This window comes from Panthera pardus, unplaced genomic scaffold (assembly GCF_024362965.1).
Source record: "Panthera pardus isolate Hobbes unplaced genomic scaffold, ASM2436296v1 HiC_scaffold_16, whole genome shotgun sequence".
Classification (NCBI taxonomy): domain Eukaryota; kingdom Metazoa; phylum Chordata; class Mammalia; order Carnivora; family Felidae; genus Panthera; species Panthera pardus.
Window position 1 is genome coordinate 105,841,449 of NW_026526721.1, and position 21,079 is coordinate 105,862,527.

Genomic DNA, 21,079 nt, shown 5'->3' on the forward strand with positions numbered 1-21,079 from the left:
CTCCCCCTTTGCCCCTCTCCCCTGCTCATGTGCACACATGCTCTCACTCTGTGTCTAAAATAAAAACAACAACAAAAACAAATCAACAGGGTTAGAAGATAAGGTCAAAGGACTTGAAGAAAGTAGAAAGAAAAAAAATAGGAGGTGGGTGCCTGGCTGGCTCAGTCTGCAGGGCATGTGACTCGATCTCAGGGTTTTAAGTTTGAGTCCCACACTGGATGTAGAAATTACTTAAAAATAAAATATTAAAGGGGCGCCTGGGTGGCCCAGTCGGTTGAGCGTCCGACTTCAGTTCAGGTCGTGATCTCGCAGTTCGTGGGTTCAAGCCCCACGTCGGGCTCTGTGTGGACAGCTCAGAGCCTGGAGCCTGCTTCGGATTCTGTGTCTCCCTCCCTCTGCCCCTTCTCCGCTCATGCTCTCTCTCTGTCTCTCAAAAATGAATAAACGTTAAAAAAATTAAAAGAAAAAAAAAGGAAATAAAAGAGGATCAATCCAGAAAGTTGGATTTCCAATGAATATGCATTCCATAAAAAAAAAAAGGAGGGGGAGAAAAGAGATAAAAATATCCAAAGAATAATTCAAAAGAATTTCCAGAATTGAAAGACATTGCTTTAAATCCCCAGCACAATGAAGTAATAAAAGACATACACCAGATATATCTCAGAAAAATTCAGACACCAGCCATATATAGAAGATCCTAGAAACTTCCAAAGAGAAATAAATGGGGGGAATCACAAAGGACTTCTCAACAGCAACACAGAAAACAAAAAGCACTTGCCTTCACAAATCTAAGTGAAAATGATTTTCAACCTGTCTATATTAAGACCCAATCACTGATGTAATAACAGATCAGAATAAAGACACTTTCAAATATGCAGTCTCAAAACTATACTTTGCACTCACCCTTTCTTAGGAAGCTACTAAACGATGTGCTCCACCAAAAGTAGAGAGTAAACCAACAAAGATGACCCAGATTCAAGAAAAAAAAAAGAAAAAAAAAAAAAAAAAATCTAACACTAGACACAGGTGAAAAGTCCCAGGATGATTACAGGCCTAGGTATAAGAGATATATCAATGAGCAAGTGACAAAAATCCTTGCCCACTATAATAGCAATTCTCAAAATGGAGTTAGTAGACCTTTGCAGGTCCCTAAGACCCTTTCGGGGATCCAAGAAGTCAAAACTATTTTCATTATAATATTGAAACATGATTTCCCTTTTTCACTGTGTTGACTTTTGCACTGATGATGTAAATAAAAGCAATAGTAGGCAAAACTGCTGGAGCCTTAACAAGAATCAAGGCAATGGCATCCAATTGTACTAGTAGTAGTCATTATATTCTTCACTGCAACACACAGTTTAAAAAAAAAAAAAATTTAAGGCAGTTTCACTTAAGAATGTCCTTGATAAAGCAGTAAAAATCATTAATTTCATTAAATTTCAGGGGTGCCTGGGTGGCTCAGCCGGTTGAGTGTCTGACTTCAGCTCAGGTCATGATCTCACAGTTCGTGGGTTCGATCCCTTCATCAAGCTCTGTGCTGACAGTTCAGAGCCTGGAGCCTGCTTTGGATTCTGTTTCCCTCTCTCTCTGCCCCTCCCCTACTTGCACTCTGTCTCTCTCTCTCTCTCTCTCTCTCAAAAATAAATAAACGTTACAAAAAATTTAAATTTCAACCCTTGAGCACACATCTTTTTAATATTCTGTATGATGAAATGGGAAATACACTTACCTGCTGCTGCATACTAAAGAATAATGGATACCTTGAGAACAAGCATCTGTACAAACGAATTTCAAATTGAACTAGCTTTTGTCATGAAACACCAGTTTTTAAAAAGTTTACTAGAGAATGTGCAAGACAGCGTGCATGAGCAGGGGAGGGGCAGAGAGCAAGAGGGAGAGAGAATCCCAAGCAGGTTCTGTGCTGTCAGCACAGAGCCTGACATGGGATTCAATCTCACCAACTGTGGGATCATGACCTCAGCCAAAACCAAGAGTCAGACGCTTAACCAATTAAAGCCACCCAGGTGCCCTAAAACACTATTTTTTAAAAAACTAACCATGATTATTCAGACTTGAGTATTTGGCAGACATCTTCCCAGAAATGAACGAAGAGTCTTTCACTTCAAGGAAAACTGACATTTGTTGCCAACGATAAAATTTTAGCTCTCAAGCAAAAATTAGAATTTTGGACTTGTATCCACCAAGAGAGACTGACAGCTTCCCAGTTACTAAAGATTTCTCTGATGAGATCAGTAGTGATATTAACAAATGTGAATTTTTAAAAATTACATAATAAGGTAAAAATCTAGAAGATATGCATAACTCAGTGAACCATTATTTTCCCAAAGGCCCACTCATGATGTCACAGAATCCATGACAAAAATCCACTCACAGTGTAAGACAAACCAAAAGATTTTAATGTAAGTCATTGATATGGCTTCAAATATCACATTGCAACCAACCTTAAGGAAACTACTACTTGTCAGGGTGCCTGGGTGGCTCAGTTGGTTGAGAGTCTAGTCTGGCTTTTGGTTTTGGCTCAGATCATGATCTCACAGTTCGTAACTCTGAACCCCACCCCACACCAGGCTCCACACTGACACTGCAGAGCCTGCTTAGGATCTTCTCTCTCAAAGTGAATAAATAAACTTTAAAAAAAAAAAAGAAAGAAAAGAAAGAAAGAAAAGCAAGAAAAAAGAAACTACTACTTGTCATGTTTTGGTGTGGTATCAAAGAAGTAATTATCTGAAAAGGCTATTAAAATACTTATTTTTCAAATACCATATCTTTGTGAATCCAGATTTTCTCCCTATACGTTAATCGTAACAACTCATCACAACAGACTAAATGCAGAGGCAGATGTTAAGAATACAACTGTCTTCTATTAAGCCAGACATGAGCGATTTGAAAAATGGAAAATAATGTCACTTTTCTCACTAAGTTTGTTTTGGAAAATACAGTTATTTTTCATATCAAATGTGTTATTTGTTACCATGTAATGGGCTTATTATTTTTACGTGGATTAACATTTCAAAATTTTCTAATTTAATTACTAGTAAGGCAGTATTTATAGATACAGCCCACATAGACAAAAGTTCTTGGAGTTCACCATAATTTTCAAGGGTATAAAGGAATCCAGGGTATGTGGGTGGCTCAATCAGTACAGCATCTGACTCTTGATACCAAGGTCATGAGTTCAAGCCCCACATTAGGCATGGAGCCTACTTAAACAAATAAACAAATAGAGTTGTAAAGGAATCCTAAAACTAGAAAGTTTGCCATTCTCCACTCTTGCCCAGCTTATTAAGTCCCTATGTAAGGCATAAAGAAGTAGAAAGAACATGACACAGATCTAATTATGTACCTTGCTGTTGACTGCATAAAAAAGAAAGAGAATAGGAGGTGGGTATAAATTTTCCTTTAATTTCAAACAACATAATGCACCCCAGTAGAAGAATGATTACATTTAACCCAGAAAAGTTAATGAAAGATACAAAATCCTTCCTTAGAGGAACTAAGTAAAAGAAAGTTCAAAAACCATGTCACAAAACTATGAATGTATTTTCAAATAACACATTTACATTTCAGAAAAATTCCACTGAAGTATAATTAATCAAGAGATATCAAAAGCCACTATATTTCTTTATTACAGTTAGCTTCAAATATTTATTCAGAAAAAGTGAACACTAAAAGCAAATAAGAGAGATCCAAAAATTGTCTTCTCTATCAATGACAGGTTCTGAAATCGTACTCACCACCCTAGATATATATACTTACCTCTGGATTTTCATATCATTAGCATATAATTGAAAATACTTACTCATGAGTACTTACTTACTCATGTTACACACTCCTAGTAAGAAAGAATTCTTTATACTTAACTCCATCGTTAAGGTACAGTACATGTAAAACACATTAATAACTCTTTCTGATAAGGGCAACAATGAATTGGGCAGAGATCTTTAAGAGTCCCACAAGCTAACAATTTTTCAATCTATCTATAAACAGAAAAGGCAAGTACAGGAACAGAACTCATACAGCTCTTGGTTTTCTGTCTTCCCTCTATTTTCTAGTACTTCCTGGTTGTAGTCTCTTGGTTGTAAACTTTACCCAAATACTCCCACTACAGAACTGAAACCAGGACAGGTAAGGACTACAGCAGGACATCAATTCACAAAAACATCTCATTGTAAAGTTTAAGTGACTAATTGAAGATGTGAAGCCAAGATGTGCTCATTCAAAAGACAGCTCAAGGCATACACAAATAGTTCCTTTGTCTAGTTATTAAAAAAAGTACAAAAAGCAATTAACCTTTTTCAGAAAACATGCAGTTAGAACAAAGATTCCTAGAGGATATGACAGTTTATTTCTCCACCACTCATTCATTAGTATATCAATCTTTTTTATCTTGGACACATGGCAAAAAAAAAAAAAAAAAGAAAGAAAGAAAAGAAAGAAAAAAGAAAAGAACAGGCATGTCAATGGGAAATCCACCTCAAAGACGTAAAGTAAAAAAAAGTAAAAATATCATTTTAGCATAGGAAGAAATCTGCAAGCAAGTACAGAATCATGCAAAAACAGTGAAAAAACTGAGGTAAAATTCTAATTTGAAAGCAAATTAGAAAAAATTCAAAAGCAAAATTCAAAAGAGATACAGAATTGTCAAAACACTCCTCCATTCACAAAAAACTTGCTGACTAGCATCTTTTTTTTTTTTTAAGTTTATTTATTTTGTGAGAGAGAGCATGAGTGGGGAAGAGGCAAAGAGAGAGCATGAGTGGGGAAGAGGCAAAGAGAGAAGGAGAGAGAGAATCCCAAACAGGCTCCATGCTATCAGCATAGAGCCCAACTCGGGCTCAAACCCACCAACAGTGATAACATGACTAGGGCCAAAATCTTAACTGACTTAACAGCGGCCCCACAAAATCTTAACAGCCAGAAGCTTAACTGACTGAATCACCCAAGCGCCCCCTAGCACCTCTTTTTTAAAAAAAACATTATCAGTCATAAATATCTCTCCCCAGTGGTTTGAAAGGCAGAAAATATATCTATACATCTACTGTAACAATCTTACTACACAACTTTTCCAACTCGTAACACAACTCTTTGTTAAGAGTGGTGGAGTTGGTAAGGCCAATCAATAGCTGCCTTTATTTTTTTTTTCTATTTCCAACATTTTTAGCTCTCTTATTGAAGAACATACAGTAGTAAAGTGTTACCACTTAGCAGGAAATCTCCTTTGCCTGCAAAGAAAGTGAATACCTATAGGCTCTAAAGCTGGAGGGGATACACAGTTTCCCCACAAGGTTGCACCTATCATATCTGTTCAAATCCTTAAACCTGACAACTCTGCATAACTCTTTCTCTTAGAGCTTTTATGTCTAAGTCCAAAAATGACAGCTGGAATACTGTTTTGTAACGCAAAATATATTTGAATTTATTTGAATACCTAGTACCTAGTCAGCTGAAACTCTAATAGGTTAGTGGTAATTCTGAAAACGCAGTTAACAAAAAATTTAGGCTTGCAATGTACATTTAAAGATATATAACCTCTGAGATAGAAATTACATTAAGGTTGACCTAAAATCATGAGCCGGCAACACGTATAAACAGTGCATTATAACCGCTCACCAAAGTAAACAGAGCTTAAGGGTAGCCATGTGCTCTTACTCTATGACCAGCAGGCCACAAATTCTGAAGTCAAAGAAATAGAAGCGAATAAGGTGAATAGATTCATATGTTAAGAAAGTTAAGTGTATTTCACCTAAGCAAGAGTGCGAGCCAGGAAGGGGGATAGACATTGAAAGAGCAGGTGGATCTAAAGTACCAACAGCAGAGTGAGTGGGGCACAGTGCACCAGGTGGCAGCCTCCCTCTCGTTCCACCCTACCTAGAGCTAGTGACGAAGCACCAACCACACAGAAACCCAAAGCAGTGATCTAGGACCAGGCACTGGGAATGGAGAAGGAGGTGTGGCGGGAGTAGGGGGTGAAGGAGGAATGGGAGGAAGAGCTAGTTAACTCTCCCTCACCACCTCCAGACCAAGGGCCTAGCTTGAGGCCTGCGACCGCACGCAATCCTACAGCCACCCACCACCCAGCACCCACCACCCACAGGCCCCAGCTCGGACCTAAAGGGTCAGAAAGCGCCAGGTGCGGGGCGCATGCGTACTGTGCCGCTCAGCACGCCTCGCGGCCGCCACCCAACACCCCCTCCACCCCGACTCCACGCCGCCTTCCCAGCGGACTACGCCAGGCCCCGCGCCGCCTCAAGCCTACCAGGGCCTCGGAACCGCGCACCCGCAGGCGCCGCCTCCCGGGCTACCGATGCGGGAATCACCTGGGTCCGGGCCTTCGGTCTCAGGCCTCGCGTTGACTTGCAGGCTCCACAGACCTAGAAACGTTCCTTCAAATCTGGGCGCCGCCGGCGTCCTCCGAACTTGCTTCAGTTTAAGCTCACCGCCTTCCTGGTTCCAGCGCCAGGCAGCGTCAGCCGAGCTTTCGAGTGCATCGATGGAGGCTACCAGGAGTTAGAGGAGTGCCGAGGGAGTAGATTGTCACGCCGCCAATTTTTTGTTTGGTGTTGGGTTTGCGTGCTCGCTTATTTGATTTTCTTCCTCCCAAAAGCAATAAAGGTGGAGACGGAAGAGTGTTATTGCCTTAGTAATCGTCGTTATCGTCTTAGATAATCAGTAAACAAATCTGCATCGTAGGAAGTTAATGTTTAAGACACCACACGTAGCAAAATTGGTTATCTCACGCTGGGGGAGGAGGAAACTAGCTTAACGATAATAAATCATGGGTGTGTGTCTGTGTGGAGTCGTGTGTGATTAAACTGTAATGATTTATTTGCAAAAATGCATTAAAATCAGTGTTTCTTCTACCTGAAGGTGAAGGCATTCACAGGTTGGGTGCAAATTAGTTTCTCACATTAAAGTTAACTGGTTAGTGGAGAAATGGGAGAAGGCTGCCCGAGGCAGGGAGAGGAGGTTTCTTCCGAAAGAAATTAAGTGTATATAGGGTTTTATTGTTATTTAAACGAATGGAAATTACAGCGATTCAACATTTTCTGTAACTCACACTACATTATTTATCTGTAATAAACGGTAAGAAAGTGAATAAACTCTTGGCCTTGGTTTGGGTCGACCGTGAGAACAAACTTATAACAACTGATAGATATCGAAGCTACAGTTTTCCGCTGACGATTTGAGAGGGTGAAAATCACTTTCACGAATATATTTCTCATAAATGACTGTACCTTAACTAACCAGTTTTGAGAAGCCGTTTTAAAACTTAACTACTACATTACATGTTTATTTTAAACAATTCAAGAGCTGGGCGGACCCTTGGGGTCCTGAATTTTATTGGAACCTGTGTATCTGTCTGCAGGCTGTCAACTGAACTTTATTCAATGTTTTTTTACCAAAACAACATTTTGAAATATCCTGTCTCCAGAAAATATTTTCATCTAATGAAACAACATAATTAAACTTCATGAACATTTATTAGTATATGATTTAAAACCTTGTCGTTGTTGTTTAACTAAACTTCCCTTGGGCCAGTGGGGATCTGTGATGAGACACAGCAGATTTCTCATAGCTCCATCTGGTATCAACACCACTATTCCTAAATATATACAAGGAGTCAATATGCCAGCAAAATCTATGGGAAAATCTATTTGGTGTCTGAGCATTCCCTGTTTACCTTTAAAATGGTCATTTTCCCTCAACCTCAGTAGATGGAATTTAAAAAGTAACTACTGAGTTTCCTAATCCCTTGCCAGACTTCTAGTAGTGGTTATGTTGGGGCTGTTTGCGAATACGTTTTTAACACCTCAGTTTCAGAGCCATTTGAGCAAGACATCCATTTAGCTGACCCCATTACTGGTCATTCTGCTAAAAAACCTTAAAAACGGATTTTCATAAAGGATTAAAGTTTTATGGTTATTCCCCTCTGACAATATCAGAATTAAAGTGGTTATAAATAGTAAACCAAGACTAAATGTAAAATCATATTTCTAAATTCATATAACCTTGGAAAACATATTTGAGTCCCTTTTGTAGTGTGATACAATAAATGCAAGCATTCATAATTCCTTAATACCTAAAAAGTATTGCTATTGGAAACTTAAAGATCTTAATTATTTCTCCTAAAAGCAGCAATAAATGTTTTAAGAAGAACAAAAGATAACTTCAGAATTCAAGAGAAAAAAAGGAAAAGTAACATTTCTAAGAAGTATGATTTCCATTTTCCTTAAATTCACTAAATGTGAACATTTTAATCTAAGGAGTAGTATAGTATGACAAAGATACTCTATGTGTATATGTTCTAGAACTGCTAATATATTACATTATAACTGTGTTCTCTTTTTACAAATGATTCAGGTTGCTTTGACTATAGTTCTCAAATTATCTGTTAACTTTGTGTTCACAACCTAACCGATGGGCAGAACTATACATATCAAAGTTCTGTAATTGCTTTTATTTTTACTGAGAGTATCAGATCCAAGAAGATGAACACGTTACCTTTAACATCAGAAGAAAACCTGCACTAATATTCATACTACTTGAAAATGTCCCCCAGCCACGCTTGAAGAGATGTATTTGTTTATGCACTCAAGTAATTACAACTTTCCGTATGTAAATATTCGTGTTATAAATATATATATATATATATATATGGCCACATTACTCATAGCAAGCTTTGTCCTGCACAATATAGACAAATGGCTCAGTAATATAGATGTTCCTTCCACATAACAAACTAATTCGGTGAAAATAGTCCAGGAATAGAATTTTAAGTTGTAGCTTTGACAGAGAGAGAGAGAGAGAGAGAGAGAGAGAGAGAGACCTTTCTCCCAGTGAACCTCTCTTTTTGAATAGTCCACGATAAATTAGATGGGGGGGGGGGGGTTAAGCAACGTGATTTTTTTTTTCAAACTCCAAGAGGGACAATCATTTGCTTTTCAAAATTAGGAAATTACTGTTGATTTTTAATGTTTCTGGGGATGCTAAAGAAGAACTCCTGTAGTTCATTGTGGGAAGGGTCCGGCTGCAGAGAGTTGTAAGGGAGAAGGGGTCAGGATCCTGAGACCTCAAAGAGAGAACGAAGTCAAACTGTCCTTGACCAGGCGCTAAGGAAACACTTTAAAATGAAATCTGTCAGGGAACAGCTGCTCAGGAAACGTGTTAAATAGGCTGGCCCGAGTTGGGTTTGTCCGTAGAGGTGTCGGCTAGTGCTCTAAGATGCGAGTAGTGGGGTGAATCACAAACTCCCCGGGGCAGGAAGCTTAGTAAAGATCCAGGCTCAGCTCTCGCTGCAGGCCGGGAAGCCCCTATAGGGAGCCGCGCGGGTCTGGGACGCTGTAGACGACCGTGACCCTGAGCAAGCTTGTGAACACAGGTTGCCGGACTGTGTGGGTGGGAGGGTGGGTGAGGAGCGGGGGTGTAGGATTGGGACACAGAGTCAGCATACGGAACTGGTGTGCCCGGCGCCTAACGCTGGTCAAGGAAGCCCGGCTGCAAGGCGGGGCGGAGCAGTTGCGCTGCACCCTGACGCGGTGAGAGGTTGTAGGGTCGGTTGCGGAGTCCGGGTACCCGACTGACTCCAGCAGCCGCGCACTTGTCAGTTTCCTCTTGGCCACGCCCCGGCGGAGTAGGTCCAGCTCCCCAGTGTTTAACTGAATCGTGACACCAACGCAAAATCCACGCCTAATTAAATTAATTAGGGATTCTCGTCAACCCTGGATTAATGGCCAAGAGCACAGGCGGCCGAGGCCATCTGAAAACCCGGACGGCCTGGGACCGGCCTCCTCTTCCCGCCCCCTCCCGTCCCCTTCACTGCCCTCCCACTCCAGCTCCAGCCTGCCTGGACTCCAGCCTCAATCAATCTCAATCTCTCTCTCTCTCTCTCTCTCTCTCTCTCTCTCTCTCTCTCTCTCTCTCTCTCAATCTCTCCCTCTTTCTCCCTCCCTCCCAACCCCCAATCTCCCACCCCCAGGTAGTGGTGCGGGTGCTTCCCCAGGAAGGGGCTCCCTCTGAGTTGCGAAGGGGAGGTAATTTACTCAGAACAAGGGGCCGCCTTTGCGAAGTATAAATAGTGAGACTTCAAGCGCAGCATTGCTATCAGATCTGAACTCTCCGCAGGAAGAATTGTCAAAGATCTTAACATTGAACAAGCGCGCTCCGGCAGGGAAGCATCAGTTCCCATTTCCCTCCGGCGGCCCCCGCCCCTTCCCTCTTCCTCCTCCTCCTCCTCCTCCTCCTCCTCCTCCTCCTCCTCCTCCTCCTCCTCTTCTTACTTCTTTTTCTCCTACTTCTCCTCTTTCTTCTTTCTTCTCTTCTTTTTCTTCTTCTTCTTCTTCTTCTTTTTCTTCCTCCTCCTCCAGCTCCTCCCCCACCCCCTGCCCCATTGATGTGTTATTATTGGGGGGGCTGGGGCAGTAAAAAAAGAAGAAGGAAAAAAAGAGCGGGTCTCGGCTGGGAGAGGTTGAGCGCGGAGCTGACCGGCATCGGCGGCGATGGAAGAACTTACGGCGTTCGTCTCTAAGTCTTTTGACCAGAAAGTGAAGGAGAAGAAGGAGGCGATCACGTACCGGGAGGTGCTGGAGAGCGGGCCGCTGCGCGGGACCAAGGAGCCGACGGGCTGCACCGATCCCGGCCGCGACGACCGCAGCAGCCCGGCAGTCCGGGCGGCCGGCGGAGGCGGCGGCGGAGGAGGAGGCGGAGGCGGAGGCGGAGGAGGCGGAGGAGGTGCAGGAGGAGGAGGAGGAGCAGGCGGAGGAGCTGGAGGAGGGCGCTCTCCCGTCCGGGAGCTGGACATGGGCGCCGCTGAGAGAAGCAGGGAGCCGGGCAGCCCGCGGCTCACCGAGGGTAACGGCCTAACCCCCCAGCCGCGGTTCCCCTTCCCGCCTTCCTGACTCCTCTCGGGCGGGAGAGGACCCCGAGGCCCAGCGGGGAGGGGGGGGGACGCGGAGCGGGCCCTTGGACCCCAGCTTTGGAAGCTAGAGTGATGATGGAGGGGTGGGAGTCCGGTGGTGTGCACGGTCGTGGGTGGGGTCCGAGTGTGTGTGAAGAGGGGGGGCGTGGGGTTTGCGCGCGCCCTTCTCGGATGCTCTCGCTATTCCCATTCCACTGAAGCGCATTTCACCAGCCAGAGGATGGGCCCGCAACCCAGACGGCCCGCGGGCGGACGGGGAAGTTCGGTGGGCCCGGCTGCCGCAGGGGTGCTGACAGCCTCTGGGCCAGGCGGCAGGATTCTGGTTAGCATCTAGCGCCGAGTTTGAGGGAGCCCCTTTCCTAGGCCTGAGAAAGAAAGAAAAAGAGAGGAAAGAGAGAGAGAGGGAGGGAGATTTCACCCTGGGGTCACCCCCGGGTTTCGGGCCACGGCTAAGATCCACTCGAACTCCACGAAGATCCTGGATCCTCGGATCCTGGAGGTCAAAACTTCCCATTCTCTTTGAGCTGTTACGATTGAACGAGGCCGAGGCAGGCTAAGGTCCAGGCTAGGCTGTTTCTCTCGGGAGACGCTTTAGGCTCCCTTTTTTGGGGATTGGTTTTTCGGTATTTACACAATTGCATTACTGTTTCGAATCAAATCTGGTTTCGTGGGGGGGGGGGGGGCGGAGGGGGGAGGGAATCCTTCCGTGCCAACAAAGTGTTAGGAAATGGCTTTATCTAAATGGTGGAGCGTCCTGTACCAATTCAAAAGAATTCAACAATAAAATTAATTTGGCACTCGGTGCCTGCAGTAACTGGTGTGCTGCCATATTTTTCCAATTAAGAAAATATGTGACATGCGTAGAATCACATATTTAAGCAAGCAATTAAGTTGTTTATAACACGGTCTGTTCCTGTTTAGGCCAATAAATGGAAATTTGGGGGCGAAATCGAGATTATATTAAGTCTATTAATCAACTGGAAATGTGGACATCTTTCTCTTTGAAGCTCCAAAAGTTTGAGAGGCATCCATCCACTGTGGATAACCCGAAATAGACAAAGCCTTCTCACCCCTTTGGCAGAATCTGAAGGGTGTTTTTCGTGTTTAAATTTCATTACAATATCAGTGGAAATATTTTCTTATTAACTTGGCCCCTAACGTTTACTATAATGTTACCCGCTTCGTCCCCAATGGAAGGACAAATGTCCATAAAACGAACTCTGAGAACAAGAAATGTGGGCAACACCTAAAATCACCGTAGCTAGAATGCTAGACTGGGCTAGGATCTAGAGGCTCCTTCTTCCCCCAGACCAGGCAGCAGGTCCTCCTAAATTTGAAAAGTATAGCACCGCTGTCGGGCGGCCCAGTGCAGGCTCCCCTGCCTGAGTCCGCAGCTCCAGGCCCTGGGTACACCAGCATGTCGCATCGTGCGGTTAGGGTCACAACCCGGGCAGACGTAGTCCTGGAATTGTTGATTTCCAAGCTCAGGACAAGTATTAATTTTTCTGCAGGCCGGCTCTTCCGGAAATGATTTTTAACACCCATGCTGATCGGGATCCTGGGCTAGGAAGAACCACAAACAGCCTCGACTATCCAAACTCAGCTTTGACACCTTAAAAACCCAAGGTTCCGACTCAGGCGCAGAGCGTGAAGGTTCCAGAGGGCAGTTCATGTTGATATGGGCTTTCCTGATCACTGGCCCTTACTCTCATGTATATATATATATATATATATATATATATATATATATATATATATGATCTCCCTCGGTTGACTCTGTATGCTCACGTTCGCAGAGCTCCTGTTTTTAAAGGGAGAAGGACAGCATAAAGTAGCAACGGGTGTGTGCAAACCCAGAGCAGAAAAATGCATATTTTATTAAACAACCGAGCTGCTGGATGCATGAAAAGGCTTTGAGCAACCAATAGAAACCAAGGATCACGAATGTTCCGCTTGAACCTGTTGATCTCTGTGGGTTTAAGCGTTTAGGGTCGAGTCTGTCTTTCCAATGGGGAGAGAGAAGGAGAGAACAGAGGCAGCGGTCTGTTTCGCGCGCCACCGGAGGCTGGTTCTCCGCCTCTCGCCTTTTGGCCTGGCGTGGGCGGCGAGCCCTTCAGGCCGCCAACATGGCGTGGGCGCCTCTTGTCAGGCGTCCCGTGTCTGGCGTGGGGGATAGAGACTGCCTGGCCACCCGTGGGCTGTCAGCAGGGTTGGGCTCGTACCCTGGGTCAGCACCGAAAGCCCGGAGTTGCGGCTCCCTGTGCCGCACAGCACCCGGGTCTTGTTCTGCCGCCGCAACCCTTGAGCCCAATTGTTCCCAAATTAGAGCAGCAAGTTTGAGAGAAACAGAGCCAGCGGAGGCCAGAGCTGGCCTGAAAATGGCCCAGCGCTCTGGGAATAGCCGGTGAGAGGCCAGTGCATGGCCTCGCCGCGCCCTTCTGCCCTGACCGGGTTCTGTGCCTGGCCGGGTGCGGCGCTCTTGATTTCTGGTGTGCTTGGCAGAGTGTGAGTGCTAGAGAGGGTGAGTGGAATGCATTTGGCGTTCGCGGGGGAGGGCAGGGGACGGTGGAGTGCACAGTGAGGAGGTGAGTGGGCTACAGTTGCGGACGGTTGTGTTGGTGAATAGCTGAGGAAGGGCGACCGCCCAGAGTTGATCTTTCACGTCTCCAGATTCCTCTTCCTCGGGGCAGGGTGAGACAGTGGACAGAACTCCGGGAGGGGGCAGGATCCTCCATCCTTTTGGAGACAAATCTGGTAACAGGATTTGCCGTGTTGTTTTTGTCCGTGTGTGTGTGTGTGTGTGTGTGTGTGTGTGTGTGTTTCTGTGTGCGCACGTGGACATTCGCGTGGCCCTACTTGTGGTGCCCCCTCCAGTGTCCCCAGAGCTGAAGGATCGCAAAGAGGATGCGAAAGGGATGGAGGACGAAGGCCAGACCAAAATCAAGCAGAGGCGAAGTCGGACCAATTTTACTCTGGAACAACTCAACGAACTGGAGAGGCTTTTTGATGAGACCCACTACCCGGACGCTTTCATGCGCGAGGAACTGAGCCAACGGCTGGGGCTGTCCGAAGCCCGAGTGCAGGTACCTAGCTGTGAGGAGGTCAAGGCAGGGCCCAGGGAGTGGAGGAGGGGCACGCGTGGAGGAGAGGCCGCTTGGGGGACATACAGCGAGGGCGCAGCGGGTTCAAGAACCTGGAGTGAGGTGAGAAGGAAAAGGATGGTCTTTACTAGAGGTCCTATTTTCCAAAGTAAATCTTAGTATTATAGCCTACCCCCCCCCCCCCCATCCCAACATATGTTCCCAGCAGAAGAAAGCTGTGCTGGGCTTGCTCCCAGAGTTTCTATAAACCACACCCCCACCCCCCTCGCCTCACGATGCCTTTAATGTGGTTTAATCCTAATGGGCCTACTTTTATAAGCCTTAAAAAAAAAATCCCACAGAAAGCGTTTTATCTTCTGGATGCCTTAAAAGTTACAACGAATATTTTGTTCGCCTGAGTTGGTTTTCCTTGAGGGTCTGCTCCGGGGTCTAGGGTTGCCAAGCGGATATGCCAATTAGGTTTATAGATGTACAGACTATAAAGAAAATTAGCAACTGTTAAGTGCGGAAATTTACAGTTTGCCGTTAGCAGTCGATCTCAAACTGTGTGTGAAACAGTAAAGCAGTAAATGCATTTTGGTCACTCTTTGTTCCTTCACTTAACCTGACAGCAAACCTGAACCTACAGAAACTTGATTTTAAAACAATTCACATATCTTAATATTGGCATTCCCAAAGTCCAACACCCAACAAGTGCCTTAATGTGATGGAGTTAGGGTTGGAGCAGGTTTTCTTTACTGGTTTGTGGGGGTGAATATAACGGCAATAGGCTTTGGGGGCATTCAAGGTGGAAAATTATGTACATACATGCATGCATATCCTTCTAGTTTTATGGAGAAAACATTTAAATGTTTCAGATTGTATTTCCGCTCAAATAATAAACTAGGAGAAAATGATGGTCATTATTTGTTTGAACACATGGAGCAGTTTTAGGCCTGAACATCTGCAGCTGTTACAAAGTATCACTGTAACAGATACTCCCAGGGTCTCTGGGCGCAGAGACCACCATCTGCAGCAAACTATGCAATTCTTATGGGGCTTCCCCGCATCTTGTAATAGGATCAGGACAAAAACAGAGCAGTCACGTTGAAGGGGAAAAGTAATAATAGGCTGCCTTGGTCATCACAGCCGTCAATAGAAGGCTCTGCTCTTCCTTTTTAAGCCTCTCCTGCTTTGCTGTGTGTACTGAAATCTCTAGAGACTCAGCAACCCCTTAAAGACATGATGATAATTATTACAGTTATGAGCATTAGTATCGCAGTTCCAACTCTTCTAGGGGAAAAAAGAGGCAAGAAGCCTCAGGCCATGTGAGTTACACAAAGGATGCCACCCTGGCATGAAATCTACCCTTCTATTACACTAAATGGCAGGGGAATTTTTGAAGATTTACATCGACTATGACACGGCTTTCAAAAACAAGAAAAATCTCTGAAGCACTATTTTTCTTTTATAGTTTTTTTTTTCAAACCTTAATTTGTGAATCAGTCAATATGCTGTATTATTGGAACATAATGCTGTATGACTGGAGTGTAAAAGCAAGGTTTATATGAATTTTTAAAAATCTGTCATACTGCCTTTAAAAGTTGGCAAGTTTATTTAAGAAGGTGATATCTGGGAGAAGACAGTATCCAGGAGTTACTTGATTCATACCCCATCCCCTTTTCACAGCATGTTGTTCTTTTTTTTTTTTTTTTCTCATAAGAAGTGAACTTTATTGCTGGTCTTTATTTTTTCATACTTTTATTTAAATTTTAGAGTTATTTTCTGGATGCATCTCTGCTACCCTAACTGCTTTTTCTATAGAAGCAAATTAGATTATCATGATAATAGCACAATTATGCTGCAACTGTGTTACACTCTGCTGCACAGAGGAACAGAGAAATTCTAAACTTCTTTGTAGTGAGGCTTTTATGACACTAATTACCTCTTCCCCCACTCTTATCTTCCTCCCCCCACAACCAAAAAAAAAAAAAAAAAAAAAAAAACCAAACCCAGAGTCACTATTTGCTTTGGTGTTTGGTTTTTCTTGAAGATGAAGCTAATTAATATTACAGGCTATTAATGAGCACATTCTTCTCAGGTCTTACTGGGCAAACATCTAAACCCATTATCACTTTGGTATCAGGTATCAGGGAGAGTTTTAGGCCTTGGGGACTCTGTAATGCAGAAAGATGAAACCAGGACTAATAGTAATTTATCAAGAAACAATTTATCTTGCAAAAGTCTATGAAATCTATTTTTGCTGTTTACTTGCATTATTTGACTTTGGAAATTGAGAGTGTTTTTTATAATTCAAATATTGCTTGCTGTATCTCTCAATCCTTGCCTAAAACACTACTCTTTTGTCATTGTACTCTGGTAATTAAAAGAAAATATTGGAATTCGTAACATCTAGGCTTTATTTTGTTTTTCCAATTTGTAGGTTTGGTTTCAGAATCGAAGAGCTAAATGCAGAAAACAGGAAAATCAACTCCATAAAGGTATGCTTCTCAAAGAAAATCATATTCTCAGTAAAAAGAGAATTGGGTAATATCATTATACAAAGTCAGAAAGAAACTTCTAAAATAAAATCATGGTATTTATTTAAAAATCTGCTCTGAAGGCAGTTAATGAAAGTCCTAAAGTTTGGGAGTAAATTACATTTATTTTAATTATGGCAGCAGTGTAGGAAGATAACTGTCCAGTTCCAGAGGAATTAGTTCTGTCTTAGTATCATTTGGAACCCTGGAAAACAGTGCTGGAAATATTAACCTCATATTATTGTGTTTTGTTCCCCATTTTTTTCATAGGTGTTCTCATAGGGGCTGCCAGCCAGTTTGAAGCTTGTAGAGTTGCACCTTATGTCAACGTAGGGGCTTTAAGGATGCCATTTCAGCAGGCAAGTATAGCCCGCTTTCAACCTGTTTTTAACTGTAAAAAGACCCGGATGTTTGCTTGAATTGTTGAATATACCTTCTCTCTGAGTCCCAATGTTGGTGTCCATGCAGTTGAAGAATAATTTTGAGATGATATAGTGGATTCACTCCCCTTTAAAAAAAAAAAAAAAAAAACCTATACAATGTCAAGGGCCTACGTGTCTAGTCCTTTCTGTCCTCATGGGAAACCTGCAGGGGCCTGAGGCCAGCAACCGGTCCTTTAAAAATGCACTAAAGATTGCACTTGGGGAGAGAAAGGAAAAGCCTTTTGATTAAGATTTTGTCAGATCCAATACAGAGGTAAGTCCTCAGGTGTTTTCTAAGGCAACTTTCTAAATATTTTTCTAGGTATTTCTTACCCCTTAGTCACATTAAATGTGTCTGGCAGAAGAAGAGTAAATAAATAAAAGTACTTCCAACTCAGACTTGATTTTTTAAAGGTGCCTCTGCAAACAAAGCTTCATCTCTAGTAGAGAGGGAAGCCTTGGTCTTCCCAGGGATGCCCTGCCTCTGCAATCCCTTTCTTAGGTATAAAGAAACCTTTAAGACTACATTTTAAAAGGACAGCCTGCAGCAAAGATTTAATCCTGGGAAATCCCAGTGCTCTAAACACCCCTGCTCTTCAAGCCTAAGGGCGCAAGCCTTACCCAACCAGTGCCTGACCTTGCCCATCCTTAGCCAGGACCCCTGCTTGGTATGGCTGTGAAGTCGTGAATTAGCTCTCAGTTGGCAGCACCCTAGCTCTCAGCTGGCAGTCTCCCCTAGACTGGGGAGACACCTGGGCTTACCCATGTATTGACAGTTAGTGTTAGGGAGATCTTAGCTCTCTTGGCACCACAGGACTCTAGCATCCTGATGCTAGGCTTTTGAAGCAAGGAGAATGATTGGAGAAAGAGAGAGTGGGATCTTAAAAGGAGACCCTTACTACTCATAAAGTGATCTGCAGGCCTGCAGCACCAGCATCACCAGGGAGGCAGTTAGAAAGGCAGAATCTCAGGTCCCAACGCAGACCGTCTGAATCAGAATCTGCATTTTAACAAGATCTGCATTATAACAAGGCTGATTGTTACAGCAGTAAATGTTGGAAGTGCTAACAATTGTGCCAGTTGTTATGAAGATGAATTAATTTCCCTAAGTAACAAGGAAAAGTTTTACAGTTTGCTTGTTAGTACTTGGTTACTTGTTAGTGCTTTAGTGGGGTAAGGGATGTATGATGGCATCGAGAGAGCCTTTCCAAATTACCTTTCTAATTTTGAGGAGGGCTATTAACACGATAGCAAGGTTGCCCTCTGATGGGCCCAGCTCCTGAGAGGAGCGGCCACATTCCTGCAGATAGGAGTCCCTCAGGGCCCAGGGAGATAAGGCGCTGAGCGAGTTGCACAGACTCTGGCGCACCGGAATATCCCAGATTCAGTAACAGACTGAGGAGGTCAGCCAAACGCCCCTTTCCTGTCCCTAGCCCCAGCCTTCCCCCTCGCCAAGCTGGACGCCGTTAATGCTCTGTTTCTATTCTGTTGTCACCCTAGGATAGTCATTGCAACGTGACGCCCTTGTCCTTTCAGGTTCAGGCGCAGCTGCAGCTGGACAGCGCCGTGGCGCACGCGCACCACCACCTGCACCCGCACCTGGCCGCGCACGCGCCCTACATGATGTTCCCGGCGCCGCCCTTCGGACTGCCGCTGGCCACGCTGGCCGCTGACTCAGCCTCCGCCGCCTCCGTGGTGGCTGCCGCCGCCGCCGCCAAGACCACCAGCAAGAACTCCAGCATCGCCGATCTCAGACTGAAAGCCAAAAAGCATGCTGCCGCCCTGGGTCTGTGACGCCAACGCCAGCGCCAACGTCGCGCCTTCAGCTCGGCGTGCACCCTGCACACCCTCCGCGCCTCGCTGCTTTTCCGTTTATCCCCCACGGATCTCCGGAACCTACCCTCTTCCCGCCCCGCTGATCGCCCTTTGCCCCTCTCCACAACCTGGACTTGGAGGGCGAGACTCCGCGCGGGACCCTCGATCCCACTAGGCGCAGCAGCTCCGTTGCTCCTGACCATTCACTTACCCAAGGGCATAGAATTCGGCTTCGTAGGGGCAAGTTTTCGGGAAGTCTGGAGAGAGACTGAACAAGGGAACGCTAGGACAGCGGAGTGTGGCTCAAGGCAAAGCTGCAACGATGGATTCTTGAGTAGAAATAAAAATCCTGTTAATAAAAAATGAGCAAAAAAAAAAAAAAAAAAAAAAAGGTAGAAAAGACAAACCAGAGAGAAAAAAAGAAAAGGGGAACTTATTGCTATTTGGCAGAAGCTGAAATTGGAGAAAGAATCAAGGAACAAAAACAAATTTTAAAAATTAAAGTATTTTATACATTTAAAAAATATGGAAAAATAACCCGGACGAATCTCGAGAGAATGGGGAGGGGGGGGGTACCAACTTAAAGTGTATGTTTTTTTTTTTTAATGGGCTGAAAAGGCAAAACAGAAGGAAGAGGTATACTTATTTAAAGAACTAAGGTTAAAAAAGTGCGCAGCTGGGAAGTTCACAGGTTTTGAAACTGACCTTTTTCTGCGAAGTTCACTTTAATACAAGAAATTTGATAAGAGAGGCGGGCCTCCTTTTACGTTGAATCAGATGCTTTGAGTTAAAAACCACCACGTATGGAAGAGTAAGAAGAGGGAAGACAGTATACAAAGCGAGGAGAGGGAAAAAGATGATATTAATACAAAAAACGTTACCACAGACAATGATTTATCTGAGAAATTATTGTGGCAGCACTGTCCAGACTGCTGACAGTAAATTCCGGTTTTGCATGTTACTTGTATTCCATTGATGGTGTCTCCCCGCTCCCTGCTTTACTCACATGCACTTACTCCATTTTCATCTTCAGTATGAAAAACAATACCAAAAGCATCTGGAAATTGATATATCTCAAATCTATATTTTTTGCCCCGTCTTTGATCCTGTCGGACAAAAGAAAAAGGTCGGAAGGGAAAAAGATTTACACTCTGTCCCAAGAAGACGGAGGCGGGCAGAAAATGTGGGGAAAGGAAAATGAAAAGAAGACCAAATGAAATAAAAAAGGTACAGCGCCTCCCACGGCTCCTAGCACACAGTAGGCGCTCAATCAGTGTTAGTCACCCCTCCCTCCTTTCTTGTATTCCCTCCTGCTGATTTCCTGATGTCCTGTTTGAGAACCTTGCTTTATTTCCCCCCTCTCTATCCTGTCACACTCACCTTAAATAACACCCAACTAGATACAAGCAGTAGGTTTGTGTAAAATATGTTGATACACACGAACAAAGTTTATTTTGGCTATAATGTGTGAACTGATGGTTGACTTTCAACATTTGCATTTTATCTCACAAAGGTGTATATTCAAGTAATTTTGTTTGTTTGTTTGTTTCAATTCATGTAGCTATTTAAACTGGGATACCCTGGACTAAGCAATCTGTATCCCAATCACTAGAAAGCCTCCTTAGTTGTGTTTTTGTTTTTTTCTAATTTACAAGAAAGAGGAAAAGCTCTTTTAACTGAACTTTGGTATGCGGTTGAGCTTTGTAACTATTTGTTCTCCATGAAAACAAAGTTATTTATATTTGCCATATTTTTTCTAGTGTATTAAGTTATTTTAAACAAAAGAAGATGCTGTTATTTCATGATGTGTTGTTGGTACAAAATGTTTCGGTTTCACCTCTGTTAAACCTTTTAAATAAGTGCCAAGTTATTAATTGAAGACACTTTGCCGATCAATTGAATGAAAATAGTATTGTTTCATTTGATGGGGTTCGCGTCATCTTTGTTCCTGTTACTATTAAACTATCCGGGATAGTCTTTCCTTCTTCCTTTTTTGATTAATGCGTATCTATCTCTCGAACACATCAACTTAGAAAAGCGCTTGCCTCTGCTTCTACGTGCCGCTATTAAGAGGCGATGAGAATGGTGACTCTCGAAAGCGCTGAGCGCACCCCCCCCCCCTTTTTTTATATCCACCCAGAATAGAAACAGAATTGATTTTACACCAAATCAATAAAGGAGCAGATAGTATGTAAAATAATATAGAATAGACTCCCCAAGACAAACTCTCATTCTTCTATTTAATTGCACCTTCACCCTTGTAGTTTTTCGGGGAACATTTTGGGG

At 43.7% G+C, this 21,079-nt stretch overlaps 2 protein-coding genes across 3 annotated transcripts in view; one reads left to right on the top strand and one right to left on the bottom strand.

The window, feature by feature from the left end:
- RSRC1 (arginine and serine rich coiled-coil 1) overlaps positions 1–6,528 on the bottom strand; it is a 412,097-nt gene extending 405,569 nt beyond the window's left edge. The window contains exon 1 of the mRNA XM_019440420.2: positions 6,339–6,528. The gene's annotated coding sequence lies outside the window, so the exon portion shown is untranslated. The remainder of the gene's footprint in view (positions 1–6,338) is intronic.
- A 3,390-nt stretch (positions 6,529–9,918) lies between these two features.
- On the top strand, positions 9,919–20,770 carry SHOX2 (short stature homeobox 2). Of its 2 annotated transcripts, none has more exons than XM_019440406.2 (5): positions 9,919–10,869; positions 13,811–14,019; positions 16,460–16,517; positions 16,827–16,915; positions 18,479–20,770. In XM_019440406.2, exons 1-5 carry the CDS (start codon positions 10,518–10,520, stop codon positions 18,770–18,772), a joined length of 1,002 nt encoding a protein of 333 aa, XP_019295951.1. In that variant the 5' UTR covers positions 9,919–10,517; the 3' UTR covers positions 18,773–20,770. The 2 variants fall into 2 exon arrangements, with proteins under 2 accessions (XP_019295951.1, XP_019295957.1); XM_019440412.2 differs by having other exon boundaries at positions 9,925–10,869; positions 18,515–20,770.
- Positions 20,771–21,079: the final 309 nt, after the last annotated feature.

What these genes read in the sequence shown, in the direction of transcription:
- SHOX2 (XM_019440406.2), top strand. Translation starts at nt 10,518, where the DNA reads ATGGAAGAACTTACGGCGTTCGTCTCTAAGTCTTTTGACCAGAAAGTG. An exon ending in TGTCCGAAGCCCGAGTGCAG is followed by an intron (nt 14,020 to 16,459) that starts GTACCTAGCTGT and finishes TCCAATTTGTAG; the next exon opens with GTTTGGTTTCAGAATCGAAG. An exon ending in GGAAAATCAACTCCATAAAG is followed by an intron (nt 16,518 to 16,826) that starts GTATGCTTCTCA and finishes TTTTTTTCATAG; the next exon opens with GTGTTCTCATAGGGGCTGCC.